This window comes from Trifolium pratense, linkage group LG4, assembly GCF_020283565.1.
Source record: "Trifolium pratense cultivar HEN17-A07 linkage group LG4, ARS_RC_1.1, whole genome shotgun sequence".
Classification (NCBI taxonomy): Eukaryota; Viridiplantae; Streptophyta; class Magnoliopsida; order Fabales; family Fabaceae; genus Trifolium; species Trifolium pratense.
The window spans coordinates 45,179,458-45,195,512 of NC_060062.1; the positions used below are offsets into that span (position 1 = coordinate 45,179,458).

General features: G+C 33.9%; 2 protein-coding genes across 3 annotated transcripts; both read right to left on the reverse strand.

Moving 5' to 3' along the window:
- Positions 1–5,271: 5,271 nt before the first annotated feature.
- On the reverse strand, positions 5,272–12,803 carry LOC123924048. Of its 2 annotated transcripts, none has more exons than XM_045976812.1 (7): positions 12,611–12,803; positions 10,271–10,403; positions 9,821–9,897; positions 9,663–9,741; positions 9,239–9,344; positions 8,667–8,731; positions 5,272–5,668 (listed from the first exon to the last, which is right to left on the reverse strand). In XM_045976812.1, exons 1-7 carry the CDS (start codon positions 12,713–12,715, stop codon positions 5,619–5,621), a joined length of 615 nt encoding a protein of 204 aa, XP_045832768.1. In that variant the 5' UTR covers positions 12,716–12,803; the 3' UTR covers positions 5,272–5,618. The 2 variants fall into 2 exon arrangements, with proteins under 2 accessions (XP_045832768.1, XP_045832767.1); XM_045976811.1 differs by having other exon boundaries at positions 9,235–9,344; positions 12,611–12,802.
- Positions 12,804–13,145: 342 nt separating this feature from the next.
- On the reverse strand, positions 13,146–13,676 carry LOC123922752. Its single transcript, XM_045975445.1, has one exon. It carries the CDS (start codon positions 13,674–13,676, stop codon positions 13,146–13,148), a length of 531 nt encoding a protein of 176 aa, XP_045831401.1.
- Between the last annotated feature and the right edge of the window lie 2,379 nt (positions 13,677–16,055).

Here is a 16,055-nt window from a genome sequence, read left to right on the forward strand (position 1 = left end):
AACCTCCTACATATATAATACAATGTCCTATCAATTGAGTTAAACTCCCGGAATGATACCAAATCTTATTCAACTTTCCTTACATGCAATTGAAATATCCTATAAGAGGGGTTGTAAACTTTGACTTGAGTATGTGATACCTTGTAATTAATTAGTTGTTCAATCTATTGGAAAAAAAAATATAGTCTGTTCCCTGATTCCTTAAAAATAGATGGAGAAATTTGTATTGTGCCATCTAAAAGACAAGCACTTTTTGATTTCTTATATTCAATGGAAATATAATTATGTTGATTGGTTAGCTTATCATAACATTTCTATAAGAGAAATTTCTTTGTTGATTCTTCTTTTTTTGCTACAATATTCCTATTTTTAATAGGGCATGTCCTTGTCCATGTTAGGATTGGCTTTCATAGTTTTAGATTATCATAGACTTTTGCATGGATTTGGATTCTTTATACCCCATTTTTTTTCTCTGTATTCCTTATTTTTTTTTTAAATAAATTTCTTACGTATTGCACATAATTGTTGGTGGTTGGTGGTGTTAATATAACTAATTGAAGTCACATCCTATTTAGTGATTCCATCATGCATGCTAAAATAAAATAAAAATTTCCTCTATAAATCGTGTCACACCATTGCATAGTTGCAAAGTTGGACGGCTGAGATTGAAGGAGTATCCAAGATAGAGACCCTTTGTCTGGATCACTCCAAAGTCGCACTCTCAAATCAAAACTTTATGTTTAATCCAAAATTGACTTTATCTTGTTTTTAGTTTTTGTTTGGTAACGTATATAACTTTATACTGTACAATACTATTGATCTTATTATAATTTTTTTTTCTTCTTTTGTTGTTGCAATTTTTTCATATATTGAGAAAAATTTGCAGCATCCTTTACATTTTTTTTTCTAACATGTACAAGTGGAAAAGTCTTTGCATCACATATAAATGTATTTTTTGTTGTGACAAGTGTGAGTGATTAAGTCTCACATTGTTTAGAAAAGTGGTTGTTGAATGATTTATAAGTGAGATGATCCATAAACCTAACACCTTAAGGTTTTGAGTTAAAGTGTGGTATCCAACTCACTTTGTGGATGATCCCCTGACTGCTCCCTCGTGTTAACCCAACATTTTTATTATCAAATAACTCATCCTGTTCTGTAAAAAAAAATCTCATGCTATTTTATTTGATCTAATGGAGGAATTTTTTGATCAATAGTAAAAAGTAAATTTATCAAGAAAATTCATGAGTAACTAAGAAAAATAGTTGTAGTAATAAATTTATCAAAATTTTTGTTACTTTTACATATTTACCCCAACAATTATTGATATTTTAAAAGAGATAACTTTTTCTTACTTTTTTCATAGGGACAATTTTGTAAAGAAATCATTGATAGATGTGAAATTTTGAAAGAGATCTTACACTAAAGAACAAAGAGGATAATATAATTAGGAGTGAAAGGAGTATTTTATAAAATAAGTGTTTTTTTTTTAATAAGCTTTTGAAAGTGTTATTTAAAGTTATTGCATAGTATATATATACAGATTAAGAAATACCCCCTGGCCCTCCCCCTCCCTCCTCCCTCCCAAATAATAAGCACTCTTTGAAGATTTTTTTTGCCTCTAAATATAAGCACGTTAGGTAGGCTTGAGCATCGGTCGGTTTCGGTCGGGTTCGGGCCGAAAATCACTAAATCGATAAAAACCGTAATCATTTAATTTGGACCCAATTTCGACCGTCTATATCTTCGGTTTGTTCGGGTTCGGGTCATACTGGTGGCGGGTTGAACGGGTCGGTTATTACGGGTTAGATCGAAACTTTGTTTACATCTAAAACTCATTCATTATCCAAAAATTCCTAATTTTCGAATAGTTTAATACCTCGTACACAATGCAACAAAAGATAGACGAAGTAAATTAAAAAACAAAGAGGGTAAGATGCAGTTACTTTCTTTCAATATGTAGATCTAAAGACAATAAAATATTAAGTAGAAGAGACGTAGAAATTAAAATAGATCTAGAATATATATATATTAGAATATATTTCCCACCTTCTTTATCACCATATTATTAATTATAAGCTTTGTAAAATATAATATTTTTATCTTATATCAAAGATGGATATAAATAACAAAAAGAAGAGTATATTAGATTGAAATTGAGAGAAGGAAAAAAATTAATTTGCATCTAATGGTTGTTCGGTCGGTTTCGGTTATGGAGAGATAGAATTTTAGAGACCCGCACCCGTCCGTATGCAACCGTTCATGCCCGTTTTTTTTGCAATTTGTTGACCCGAGACCCGATCCGCACCCGACCGAATGCTTCAATGTGTTGTCGGTTATATCGGTTTCGAGTCGGGTCTCGGGTTCATGCTCACCCCTAACGTTAGGTCATTTATTTTTATTCAACTATACTCTTTATTAATAGTATTAATTTATTTTTGTCAAACAAATAAAATAAAAAATATACTAATTTAATTTGAAATATGAAAAGTTAAAGTTACACTTGTTAATATACAAAGGGTGTTTTTTAAAGATCAACATATAAAATAGGCACCGTCAACAAAAAATAAATATAAAATAGACACATTAAATTAACCAATCACTTTTCTTAATATATGTAGTCCCGCGAGTTTAATTCAATTGGTAGACATTGCATAATATATGTAGGGGCTGAAGTTCGAATTTAGATCATCTCACTTACTCATAAAGATGTAATTTATAGTCACCAAACTACTTGAATAAAAAAAGTCAGTAGAGATGGAGGGAGCGTAAACCATTTTACGCTCACAATCTATCAAAAAATAAATTATTTTTCAATACATAAATCAAGGTATTATTAGTCAAGAAAGGACCTTGTAGTTATATTTATGTAATTAACAATTTGTTAGTCTTTTTGTAAAAAAAAAAAAAAAACAATTTGTTAGTCTCTGCATGTAATGCGGCAATTACGGAGTTGAACGATTTTTCAACCATAAAGAGAGAAGAGAAGAGAGGTAGCCAAACAAACAAATCCGTTTATTTAAATTTAAAGACTAATAAAGTAGTCACTGTTGGAGTGTAGGAAGCAAAGGTCTTTCAAAGATAACAAAATAAAGAGATCTCCTTTAGCCATCATACTCGTTCTGGCGCGCGTGACGCGTCTAATGAATTTACCAAAGTATCCTTCGTCTACTACTTAAGTAGCGGACACCTCCAAAACATTCTATCTTTATAACGTCCGTTATTTAAGTAGCGGACGATATTTTTTAGAAATTCTTATTTTTATAACGTCCGCTACTTAAGTAGCGAAATGAGAAAACAAAGTCGTATGACGCGTGAGTAACCGGAAAGATAACAAAGTAAATCTTCAAAACAAAATGCTGCATAGTAGTAGTAATCCGTAGTACTACTATTTATGTTTGGGGAAGTGAGTAGGCGAGTGCTTTGGTTTGGTCCCTCTATCCATGGTGTGTTCTTTAAAACATCACTTTCACATGGTTGACTTCACTACCCCATGTCAAGTTACGTGCCGTGCAGGACTGGGTTTCCAATTATACCAAATTTAAATATTTTCATATCACATTTTTGTGGGATTTTATGAGGTTTCTTTATCTTTATCTATCTCCAAACAAAGTTAAATGAAAAGAGACATTTTACCACGATGAGATGTCTTGATTCAACCCAATAATTCAAATGATTAATGAATTTTAATTAAGGATAATCATTTGTGGGGATTTGAGTTCAAATTCCAATGGAAACAATTCTTCACTAATTTTTAGTTAACTTTAAATCCAACACCGAATTACTATTAGGTTCTGTTTTCTTGAGAATCAGAAGATTAATTTAATAATAAAAGTTTGATCTTGTAAAGAATATAGTTCAAATTTACTCGTAGTTTAAATAAGGGGTTTGCTAACTTAGACCTACCTAAACACATGAAGGTCACCTAAAAACATGAAGGTCTAAGTTAGCAAGGTGCACCTTTTCACTTTAGACCAAAACACTCTTTTTTACTATTTTAATATAGTTTCAAGCCAAGGGTAGTTTAGTAAAACTGATTTGATGTTTTAACATGAAGGTCTAAGTTAGCAAGGTGCACCTTTTCAAAGTTGAGTAACATGTTTTCTTCAGTTGTTATTTTTTGATTTCCTATGTTGTTTATTTAGATTGCATATATTTATAATTAAGTGGATGTAAATTAGCAAATGAGTGCACCAACATTTAATAAAATTTACCTAACTAACCCTCAATTTTCTAGTGTAAATAACTAAATGTCAAGGTTTTTTTGTCCAAAGTAAAAATATGTACCTTGCTAACTTAGACCTTCATGTTTTTAGGTGGGTCTAAGTTAGCAAACCCCTTTAAATAATTATGTTTTACTTAACTCATTACCTCTGTAGGTGTCACATTTTATAAACTCAATTTCAAACTATTTTTATTCTACATGGGACTTAAGGTTTTTTTTTTCCAAATAATAGTCAGTCATATTTTATGGTATATTAACTAATTCAAAATTAAAAAACCAAACGAAAATTGTCTCATCGTTTGTTTACCTCATTTGTCCTTCCATACATAATTCTATTGGTTGAATGGAACAAGGTCTATTTGACTTAAAAATATCAAACTCTAAAAGTATGTTGTTTGAAACAATGCCAAGATTGTCGCAAGAGTAGAGAAGAGATAGTGACTAATTAATGACTAAATGAGAGACAGAAACAGAGAAAAAAGGATGTTAGAAAGCAGTCAAACCACACATGAATCGTGTTATATATCATAGTATATGGTTTTGAAAGTCATTAAAGAAAGATAAAACTGCTGAAAACATCAAGTTTTAAATTGGAATACAATGTCAATATAATGCGACACAAATAGTAAATATTTCGGTCATTTAGCAATTTGACCTCTGTATATGAAAAAACGTATGTTGAGAGAAATTAACCTTTAAATGAATCTCAGTTATTTGGAGAGATTACTCTCTATAATTGTAACTAGAAATACTTTAGTTTACCCAAAAAAGTTGGGATACAATAAGTATATGATGGTCTTTTGTGTGAAATGTTCTCCTATGATGCATCTAGATATAGTTGGTCAAAATGATTTTTAGCAACTTAAGTGCTTTTTCCTGATTGTAGTACTATTGGTACTGTACTGTACCACACAATTTAATCCCATGTTTAAATACCACTCTCAGCTTTGGAATCCTGACAGGCCTCTGCATATATGTTCCAAAGCATCCCACAGCACCAAGAGTTCACAAGAACTCTGAAACTGAAAATCAAACAGAAACCTAGGGACCAGAAATGGAGTTATTCACAGGGGAACATATTTATCCAAAACATATATCAATCAATACATTGGTACTATAATATACATACAGAACAGGCATATGTTTAGTGGAAGGAAGGTCAAAACTAAACAGAAAACATGTCATTTCATTGATTTCTGGGCTTGGCTAAAATACAACATTGCTGAAAAGTTACTGAACTGTACTTGTGAACTCTTCCTTTGGATAGTGAATAGCTCCTTGTGATTAGGCAGATATAGATCATGTGACAAGAAATCAATGTTTGAATGGTGATGAGATGAGGACAAGGCTCAAAACTGTCCTGCTCTTATATCTCTATCAAACCGATCTGCATTCAGCGTTCCTGGAAGCTCTCTGAAGTCTTCATTGAAGATAGAGTATGCACTGCATGAATAGAAAATATTTAAGAACTACAAACAATGTCCATGAAGTAAATTTGATATCCGCTGCCATCAATCATGGGTAAAAATACATGCATGGGTAGGATCAAAATGCAAGGTAGTCAAGATAGGGAAGAAGTGGGTAACATGTAGAACATAACGTAAGATACTAAAAACATAAAATATTCACACTCAACATAAAAAAAAAACCACCACCTTAAGGTTGAAACTAACATTTAATCAAGCTCTAACAAGTTAAAGTCACAACTCATAAAATAATAGAAACTTTTTATCCCATATTAAACTAAAATGCCAAATGAAAAAGCCCAGGGGCGGATTCACAGCCCAGCATGCTTGGGCACTTGCAGTGGCGGAGCCAGGATTGTTATATAGCCTGGGCAAAAAATTTAACCGCAAATTCACGTGTGACATAATATATAAATAGTCATAAAAGAGGCTCGTCATTTTGTCAAAGAAAGTACAATTTAAAATCAGAGAGATGAAACATAACATACCAATAGTGTGTTAAATAAAATCAGGAAGCAAATGCCCTTTCCTCACTTCCTGTTTGCCTTCCTTGAGCTTTGATTAATAGGTTGACTTTGATCTACGGCTGATACCATTGTGGGTGGTGGCACTGGCGGGGGCTTAACCACTGCAATGCCTCCTCTTTCTTCTGTGATGTGCCTCTGCTTTTGGTTGGTGTGGTGCTTGACTGCTTGCTAGTTTGTGCTTTGTTTGTTATCCAATGGTTTTCAGTCTCTCATTGGTGACATGCTAATGTCCAGATACTTCAGGCTTTTTCAGTGGCGCAACCAGGATTATTATAGACTCTAGGCAAAGTTTTAACCGCAAATTCACACGTGACATAATATATAGATAGTCATAAATCGAAATAAAAGAGGCTTGTCATTTTGCTAACAAAAGTACAATTTGAAATCAGAGAGATGAAACATAACATACCAATAGTGTGCTAAATAAAATCAGGAAGCAAATGCCCTTTTCGAGACTTCTTTGTGGTGAATGTTCGAAAAATATCAACATCATCAAATGACTTGAATATCTCCCGCTTGGTATAACGTATCATCAAATCATTGAACTACACATCGTTGATCTTATTGCGCAATTTAGACTTGATAATTTTCATTACTGAAAAAGCTCTTTCAACGGATGCTGTCGACATCGGCAATATCAAAGCCAACTCAATAAGTTTGTAGACCAATGGAAATACCAAATATTTCTCAGTTTGAACCATCTTCACAAGTAAAAAAGGAAGCATGCCTTTTCACTTGAAGTCCACGGTCATCATCATAAAAGTGTTCGCCCCTCCCAGGTTGCTTAAAGAGAAAGCAATAGAAACAATGAGCTGCATCCTTGAACTCACTGTATTCTATCCATGTATTCTTCTTATACTATGATTTACAAAATGCTCTTGTAGCACTTCAAAATTTAGTATGATGAAATCTTGACAGATTTGGTTGCATTGGATGCTTCAATATATATGCCCTCTTCAATTGGTCTTGAATATCCCGAGCATACACATGAATTTATTTTATATGATCTGGATCATGCACAGTCTCATTTGGATTATAAACTCACATGCCACATTAGGCGGTGCATCTTCTACTTCGGCTTCTGATTGCACAACATTCACATTCTCAATACTTGTTCTATCGAACAAAAACCTCCTCATCTCTGAAATGTAATGATCCAAAGTTAATACATGCTCATTAAATTTCAGAGATGAGGAGGTTTTTGGTTGATAGAAAGTATTGAGAATGTGAATGTTGTGCAACCATAAGTCAAAGTAGAAGAACCACCGTCTAATGTGGCCTTGGCCAATGAGTTTAATCCAAATGAGATTGTGCGTGATCCAGGTCATAGGAAACAAATTCATGCGTATGATCCGGATATTCAAGAGTCAAGACCAAGTGAGTAGGACATATATATTGAAGGGTCTAATGCAACCAAATTTGCCAAGATTTCTTCGTACTGAATTTGGAAGTGCTACAAGAGCATTTTGTAAATCATGGTCTACAAACTTATTGAGTTAGCTTTGATATTGCCGGTGTCAACAACATCCGTTGAAAGAACTTTTTCAGCAATGAAGATTATCAAATCTAAATTGCGCAACAAGATCAACGATGTGTGGTTCAATGACTTGATGATATATTACACCGAGTGGGAGATATTCAAGTCACTTGATGATGTTGATATTATTCGAACATTCACCCCAAAGAAGTCTCGGAAAGGGCATTTGCTTCCTGATTTTATTTAGCACACTATTGGTATGTTATGTTTCATCTCTCTGATTTCAAATTGTACTTTTGTTAGCAAAATGACAAGCCTCTTTTATTTCGATTTATGACTATCTATATATTATGTCACGTGTGAATTTGCGGTTAAAACTTTGCCTAGAGTCTATAATAATCCTGGTTGCGCCACTGAAAAAGCCTGAAGTATCTGGACATTAGCATGTCACCAATGAGAGACTGAAAACCATTGGATAACAAACAAAGCACAAACTAGCAAGCAGTCAAGCACCACACCAACCAAAAGCAGAGGCACATCACAGAAGAAAGAGGAGGCATTGCAGTGGTTAAGCCCCCGCCAGTGCCACCACCCACAATGGTATCAGCCGTACATCAAAGTCAACCTATTAATCAAAGCTCAAGGAAGGCAAACAGGAAGTGAGGAAGGGTAGAACCATAGCCGGAACCGGAACGATATAAGAAGTTTGTAGGACTTGGGGTCTACGGATTTTGGATGGGCTCAGGTTTATTTTTCAAAAATTGGGTTTAGCATCCAGCTGATTTATAATGTGACTTATATAGGACCAATTTTTTTAACCCTTTTTTTCCCCTCCCAACCCTTTTTACTTAATATTGTTTTGCTTCTTCTTGATACCAATGAAGGCGCCTAACACAACATTCAGATTTAATTTTCACCTTGCACTACACTTTAGCACTAAATAATACACAACAATTAATCTCGGGTGGTACCTGGAGTCACCAGCTTTGCGCTTTCCCAGATTGAAGAGAATGAGACAAAAGCCAGTTGCAAGTATCTACATGAAAGTTGTGACAAACAATAAGAGACGAGACATTTTCAGGTATACAAGTACAATAATTAATAATGAAGTATAATATAATTCCTCATTATGACATCTTATTCGAGTTTGCGGGCGACCATGATGTATATAACTAATCTTAGCATATCAGAAGAATGTCTAACCATAAGATTTATAAGAAAGGAGTGAACTTAGCCATAGAAATTTCACACAATAGACTCTCATTTATTGATTTTAAGAAGCCTGGACTATTTTCTTTCATGCCTTCAAAAAGGGGAAGAATATAAGATTCTAGACAAGTTCAAAAGGCTAAGCATATTGTTAGCTGGATTGACTTAAATAGACTAACAGAGGTAACAATAATTAAGTAGTAATAAAATGCCTTGGCTCTCATGGTCCAGTACTGCAAGTCCTAGCCAACAAGGCGGGGCGGTAGATTACCCCTGCCCCTAAAAAAACCAAACAAAAGAAAGACAAAGAAAGGATGAAAGGAGACATACATACAAAGGTCCGAGATCCCATCTATGGGCAACAGGGGCCAGGATAAACCACATAACTATGAGAACCCATGCCTTCAGACTCAGAGTGAAAATTACCATCAAAAGGATATCTGTCAATGGAGGATGAGCATATTTAGATAATTGTTCATCTGAAAGGGTAATATTATTATTACTTCTACTAAAAGACCCACACATCCAAAATGATTTGTTGAATCTTGAATACCTTTACCAAAAAATTCTAGTTCAAAATTTTACATCAATTTTGTCCTCAACTCCTCATGCAAACAGATAATGCCAATACATCTTTCAAAGAAATATCTAATATAATGAGCTAAATTTATTTAACTTGATGATATATCACACATTTTTCAGACATTCAAACAATAATATAGAAGCGTCTAACTGAATATCATTTATGCAACTTATACCTGGAAGCTTCAACTTATCATGTAGAAAAGAGTATAGCCTCTTTTTCCACCGACTTGATGAGTGAGGAAGCTGAAACTTCTGCAGAAATCGAAAGATGACATCAAGTGCCAGATTAACATTTTGATCACTTCATTACATGTTATTTAATTGATTTTACCAAATCTTCATCGTCATCATCGTTGTCATGCCCATCCTTCACTGGTGGCTTTGGTTTGACAGCAACAATCAAGCAATCTAAAATGAAGGCAATAAACCCATCTTATAAGAAAAATGAACTGTCACATACTCACATCATTAATAAAGGTAAAATACAAAGATCCCAAATGGGATCAATGTAATCACCACCAAGTATGTTATTTCATTTTATAATCCAAGGAATGAAGTTACATATAGAATGATTCAAACCAATGGTTACACAGATGCTGTACAAGAAACAAGTGTTTTTCAAAAAAAGGAAAACTCATTGCATTGATATCAAAGTGGAAAACGATATATATTATGGTGTGATCATGTTATAGACATAATGAACAAACGTTCATTATAGAAAGTCACATCATAGACAACAGGGTGAATTCATCAAATAACAAAATTAAGATCGGAACTATACCTCCATTATTGAGTTGTATGTGCACATCGTCTCCATTTTTTATGTCACATAATGCAGTTCCGCGTAGAATAAGACTCAAGTTGTCAATGGGTAAATGACCATTACTTGCAATTAATCTTCTCAAATCCCGCACCTATATGTGATTTAGAATAAACAAAGAGAGACTTTTTAAAATTAATGGATAGTTTGCTGGACGAGTACAAAAATCTATTGTCAAATATGAAGAAACTTATTGGTATCAACAAGAAAAAGGTAAATGAATTACTCTCGGAGATCTTAGAGATCGTAATATTAGATTTTTTTCATCAATCCACTATTAAGAGAAGAAGGGGGAATAGAATGACTGCTCTTATTAATTCTAATAATGATTGGGTTTTTGAAAAAACTGGTCTTAAGCGTCTTGAATTTTTATCAGGAGTTTTATTTCTCTTCTTTGCCTACTAATACAAGGTTAGTTACTCAGCATAACTCTCCAGCCATTAAAGAGGAGGATACGACTTTTTTGAAAAATGATGTTGCTTTAGACAAATCTGTGTTATTCAGTATGCATAATTATAAGCCTCCTGGTCCGGATGGATTTCATCCACTTTTGTTTAAATGTCAACAGAATTTGGTCAGAGTTTCAATACATAAATTTGTCGAGCAATGTTTTCTGCAGCTTGAGCCTATTGGGGAAGTTGATCACACTTTACAATATTGTGTTCCTAAATGTGATGTTCCCAGCAATATCGCTCAATTTAGGCACATTGCTTTATATAATGTTAGTTATAAAGTTGTTACTGAAGTGATTACTCAGAGACTGGAATCTGTTCTTCCTTATATTATTGCTCTTAGCCAAAGCAGCCTTGTTCTTGGAAGGTTAACCTGTGATAATATTCTTGTCATGCAAGAAACTATTCATTCTCTCAATAATTTGCATTGTAAAAAGGGTTATATGATTCTTAAGTTTGATCTTGAAAAAACTAATGATTGGTTGGAGTGGAGTTTCCTTTTAGACACTCTGTTTCAACTTGGCCTACCTAATAATTTAATCCAATTAACTGATATTTGTATCTCTTCTGCTTCTTTTAGTATTAATTGGAATGGTTCAACTACTAAGTCTTTCCAATCTTCTTGAGGTTCAAACCAAGGAGACCCAATTTCTCCTTATCTTTTTGTCTTATCCTTGAAAAGATTGGGACACAAAATTCAAGACCTTGTTGCTTATGGAAGTTGGAAACCTCTAAAATTTGGCCATGGTGCAGGGCCATCTATTTATCATATATGTTTTGCAGATGATTTGATTCTTGTTTCTGAGGCAACAGATGAGCAAGCTGCTCTTATTAAAGTTGTTTTGGATGATTTGTCAAAAATGAGATCAGAAAATTAACTTATTGAAATCCAAAGTTTTCTTCTCTAGAAACATGAGAGATGATGTTAAAGATGCTCTAAGTAACACCCTGGGGATCGATCAAACTCAGGACCTTGGGCAATATCTTGGGCTTGGCGCTCCACTTCTTCATCACTGTACTTCCAAACACGCCTATAATTATCTGCTAGGCAAAATGAGGAAAGAATTACCCTTGACTCAGTCTTCCCTCTCTAATATTCCTTCGTATGTCATGCAAACTGCTTCCGTTCCTGCCTCTGCGCACGAAGAAGCATACATTTTTTGCAGAAAAAATTACCCTTGCTCAGTCTTCCCTCTCTAATATTCTTGCCTATGTCATGCAAACTGCTTCCGTTCCTGCCTCTGTGCGCGAAGAAGCATACATTTTTTGCAGATATTTCATTTGGGGATCTACTATTGATTGTAGGAAATTCCATCTCGTGGCTTGGAACAAGATTTTCCTTCCTAAAGAAGCTAGAGATCTTGGGTTCAAATGTATGAGGACTTTAAACAAAGCCTATAACCTAGTTACCAACACAGAAAATTTGTGGGTTCAAGTCAAGAGCTTGACCTAAAGAGCGTTACTATTGAAAGTTTGAAACGGATTCTGCAACTGCCGTCAAAATTATTCATTCCGGATCATCTCCTAATTTGTATCTTAAATCGCTCTTAGATTGAGAGTTATCAATTGTTCATAACTTCATTTCAATTCTCCTCCGAAATCCATAAGAATTGTTGCCAAAAGAAACCTCATTTCAATTCTCTTCCCAAATCCCAATAACACAGTGAGTTTTGAATGAAAGAAAAAGTATAATTTATGAATTAAATAAAGCCTATGAGCAGTATGAACTACAACCAAAGTCAAAATTGGGTGACGCTTTCAATATATACGATTTCAATAAAAGTATGAACTAGAAACCCTAACTAAAAATTGGGAAATGAAATGTGTTGAATTGGGAAAAAGTAGAAACCTTGATGAAAGATGGAACTCGAAGACGAGAGGTTGGAGCTGGACCGATGGTTTTGAGGATGATCTCGACCTTCTCCGATTCATCTTCCTCCACAATATCTGCCATTGCTGATTGCTGATTGCTGATTCCTCCCTCCGTCTAACGCCACCCCAACAAAATAACAACAACTGCACTTAGAATGCCAAGTCAGCATCCTAGAATGCAAATTTTTTTTATTCAACGGGTGCGATAGGTGTCAAATGGTCTGGCCCGGTGCCGGATCTGGTGCCGGGTCACACAAAATAAATGGGCCAAATTATTATTGGACTACACATTATCAAGTTCGGCTTGACTCATGTGAACTAATGACCAATGCAGCTCATTTCATATTTCTTCCTGTTTATTTATTTTTTTAATATTATTTTGATGTAGTCAATAATTATGATTGTTTTTTCTTGTTTGCATCGGAATGGGTCGGGCTAATGGGTCAACAATTTTGGATGGGTTGGGTCTAAAAAACATGGTTCAAGATGCAATCGGTCTTTTTGGCCCTAAACTATTCAATAGTCCACATGAGTTCGAAATAAAGACAATCAACAACAGACTCTGGATTTTGATCTTTCAAATCTAAAACAATGTGCCTTGGTGCTACTTTACACTTTGTCAAATCTTGAACACGTTTGTTTTCATCAGCGGTTAAACGTGCCTTGCGAGGATGACCATGATATTGGTCAGGTAGCTCGTGGTTGTGAACTCCATGAATAACCTGAACTTTCCATCTTGAACCATCTGTTGAAGGTGCAACTCTAATTTTAAATGGACAGTTACACTTTTTCGATGCAGTTGTCGTGGAACTTTCTGAAGAGTCATACTTTCCACCTTTGTCACAACCCAAAATCAACTTGTCATTTCTTCCTCTTATTCCGTTCTTTTTATCCGACCGAGTAATGATTATACCGACTTTATTGGCATCTCCAACATCTCGAGCCCATGTGACAACATCATATGGAGTAGCAAATTTTTGATCAGTTGTAAAAACATCTGTATTATCTACCAATATTTGACTTGTATCGCCGAGATAAGCCATATCTGTTTAAAAATAAAAGAACAAATTAAAATTAAAAAAATTATAATAACATATCGGTACACTTATTACATACCGGAACACTTTAACTACCGGAACACTTTAAAAAAATGTATCGGTATGTATAACGATAAACGAAAGACAATATTGCATACCGGAACACTTTTTTTGGTAAAGTTAACTTACCGGTAAAGATAAATACTTACCGGAACAATTTTTTGGGAGGATGAAAATTCTACCGGAACAGTATAATACGACAAAAAAAATTAAAATATATTATTTTTTTATAAGGGTATATTGGGTATTTTAAAAAATATGTTGCGGTAGAATGAAGATTGTTGGGGTAATTTTTTTTTTTCTAGTTTTGATTGTTTTTGGCCCCAAACTATTCAATAGTCTACATGACGTCTCTAAACTATTCTATTATCTATCTATTTAGTCTTTAAACTATTAAAATCTACTAAAATATACCTATAATAAAAACAATCGCAACTATTGATTTTTTATTTGAAGATTTGCAATTAATTTATTTTGTAATATCTAGTGGTGTTGGCCTGAGTTTTTGGAGTATGCTCCTCTCAAGGTCTCAGGTTCGATTCCCCCTTGTGCCAATTTCGGTGGGCTAAGTCCATACAGAGCAAAAAACTCTGTCTTTAAATAGGCCCCTAAGTGGGTGGTGGAATTGGTTCCATTGCATTAGTCGGTCCTAAGGCCGAATACCAAGTTTTAAAAAAAAAATATTTTGTAATAATTTTTGTTGACATCTTGCAAGCACAATTTTAGTAACAATTCAATATTTTTTGTATAAAGTCTGATGGATTTTATTAGATGATTATTTTATTTAGTTTTTTTTTTTATCAATTATTAGATTATTTTTTAACGTACGAAAAAGTATTATCTTCAACTCAAGCAAACTATTTTCTCACTTTAAAATTTCAATATTGCTAATTTACAAGGGCCTAAATTATAGATTCATTATGCGCCACCAAAATTTCAAAAGGCGAGCCAAATTGCTTATCATCCTGAGGGTTCAAGGAAGTAGGTTTGTCTAACGCTAGAATTCTAGAGTTAAGTATATTAAATGAATGAGAAGTCTTGCGTTTACTTTAAACTAACAACTTATTAGTGAACATTTAGACTATGCCTCTTTTAATGTTTTTAGAGATATTTTGTATCTTAACTTTTGATTTATTCTTTTAGTAGAATATTTTGCTCTTTGTACCAAAAAAATAAAAAAGAATCGTTTGCTCTTTCACGCATTGATCTTAATTTGAGTTTTAATTTCTTTCTTTATCCTGGGGAAAAAAAAAATAGATGGACGGGGCTTGCAAGTTGCAATTGCTCTATGGGAGTAGGTAAGGCTGAAGTCTTGGACTCCGTTTGGATTGATGATACATAACGGTATAGAGCGGAATGGAACATAATGGAATGGAGTGGAGCGGAACAGAATAGAACACAAATTACGTTCCATTGTTTGGATATTCAATGATGGAATGAAACAAAATTACCACTCCATCGTTTGGGAAGTAAACGGAATGAAATAAATTATAACATTTTTATTCCAATTTTACCCTTATTTTAAAACAATAAACTATAAGCAATAACTCAAATTCACTTTCATAAAAAAAATAAAAAAAAATAAATAAAAAGACCTTCTGCATATTATCTGTTCTTTATTCTCAATATTGTGATTGATGAAGTAGGAAAGAGCACTCATGCTGGAAGCTATAATATACATTGTTGTTATCGTAAGGGAAATTGTATGATACCTACTTCCATCACTCCATCACAAAAGTTATTTTTTTTACAAAGAACTAGCATCCTTAAGTGCATGATAGGTAGTGGTTAAGTCACGATATTAGTTGGTATTGTCATCATGGTTCTGGCATATATGGTGAAACACTACTAAGTTTATTTTGAACGATGCAATGAAATGCTGTAATACAAAAAGGATATTTTGGTCATTAAAAATTTAATAGGTTGCATTCCATCCTATACACCCTGTTCTGGTGAAGAACATAGGGGGTGTGTATTATTCAAGATTGTTAATGGATACAAGTATGATCAGAGAAAAAATTGATTAACTTTACAAGAATGAAAGAATTGTCTCTTTACAAGAATAAAAGTATGGTGGTTTCTCAGAATGAGAGAGAGTCCCCTATTCTCTTGAAGAAGATCCTATTTATAGGCAAAACATCTCTCTCTTGTTGCTTGATAACCGCCTTGCTTGTGGAGGAATTCATGGGTAGTGGCGCGGTTTCTTCTCCTTCTTCTCCAAGCTTATTTTCCTTCTTCTCCAAGCTATGGTAGATCATGGAGGTGGTGGTAATCTTTACGTGTCATCATCATGGTGAGAAACATAAGATATTTTGGTGTGAACCT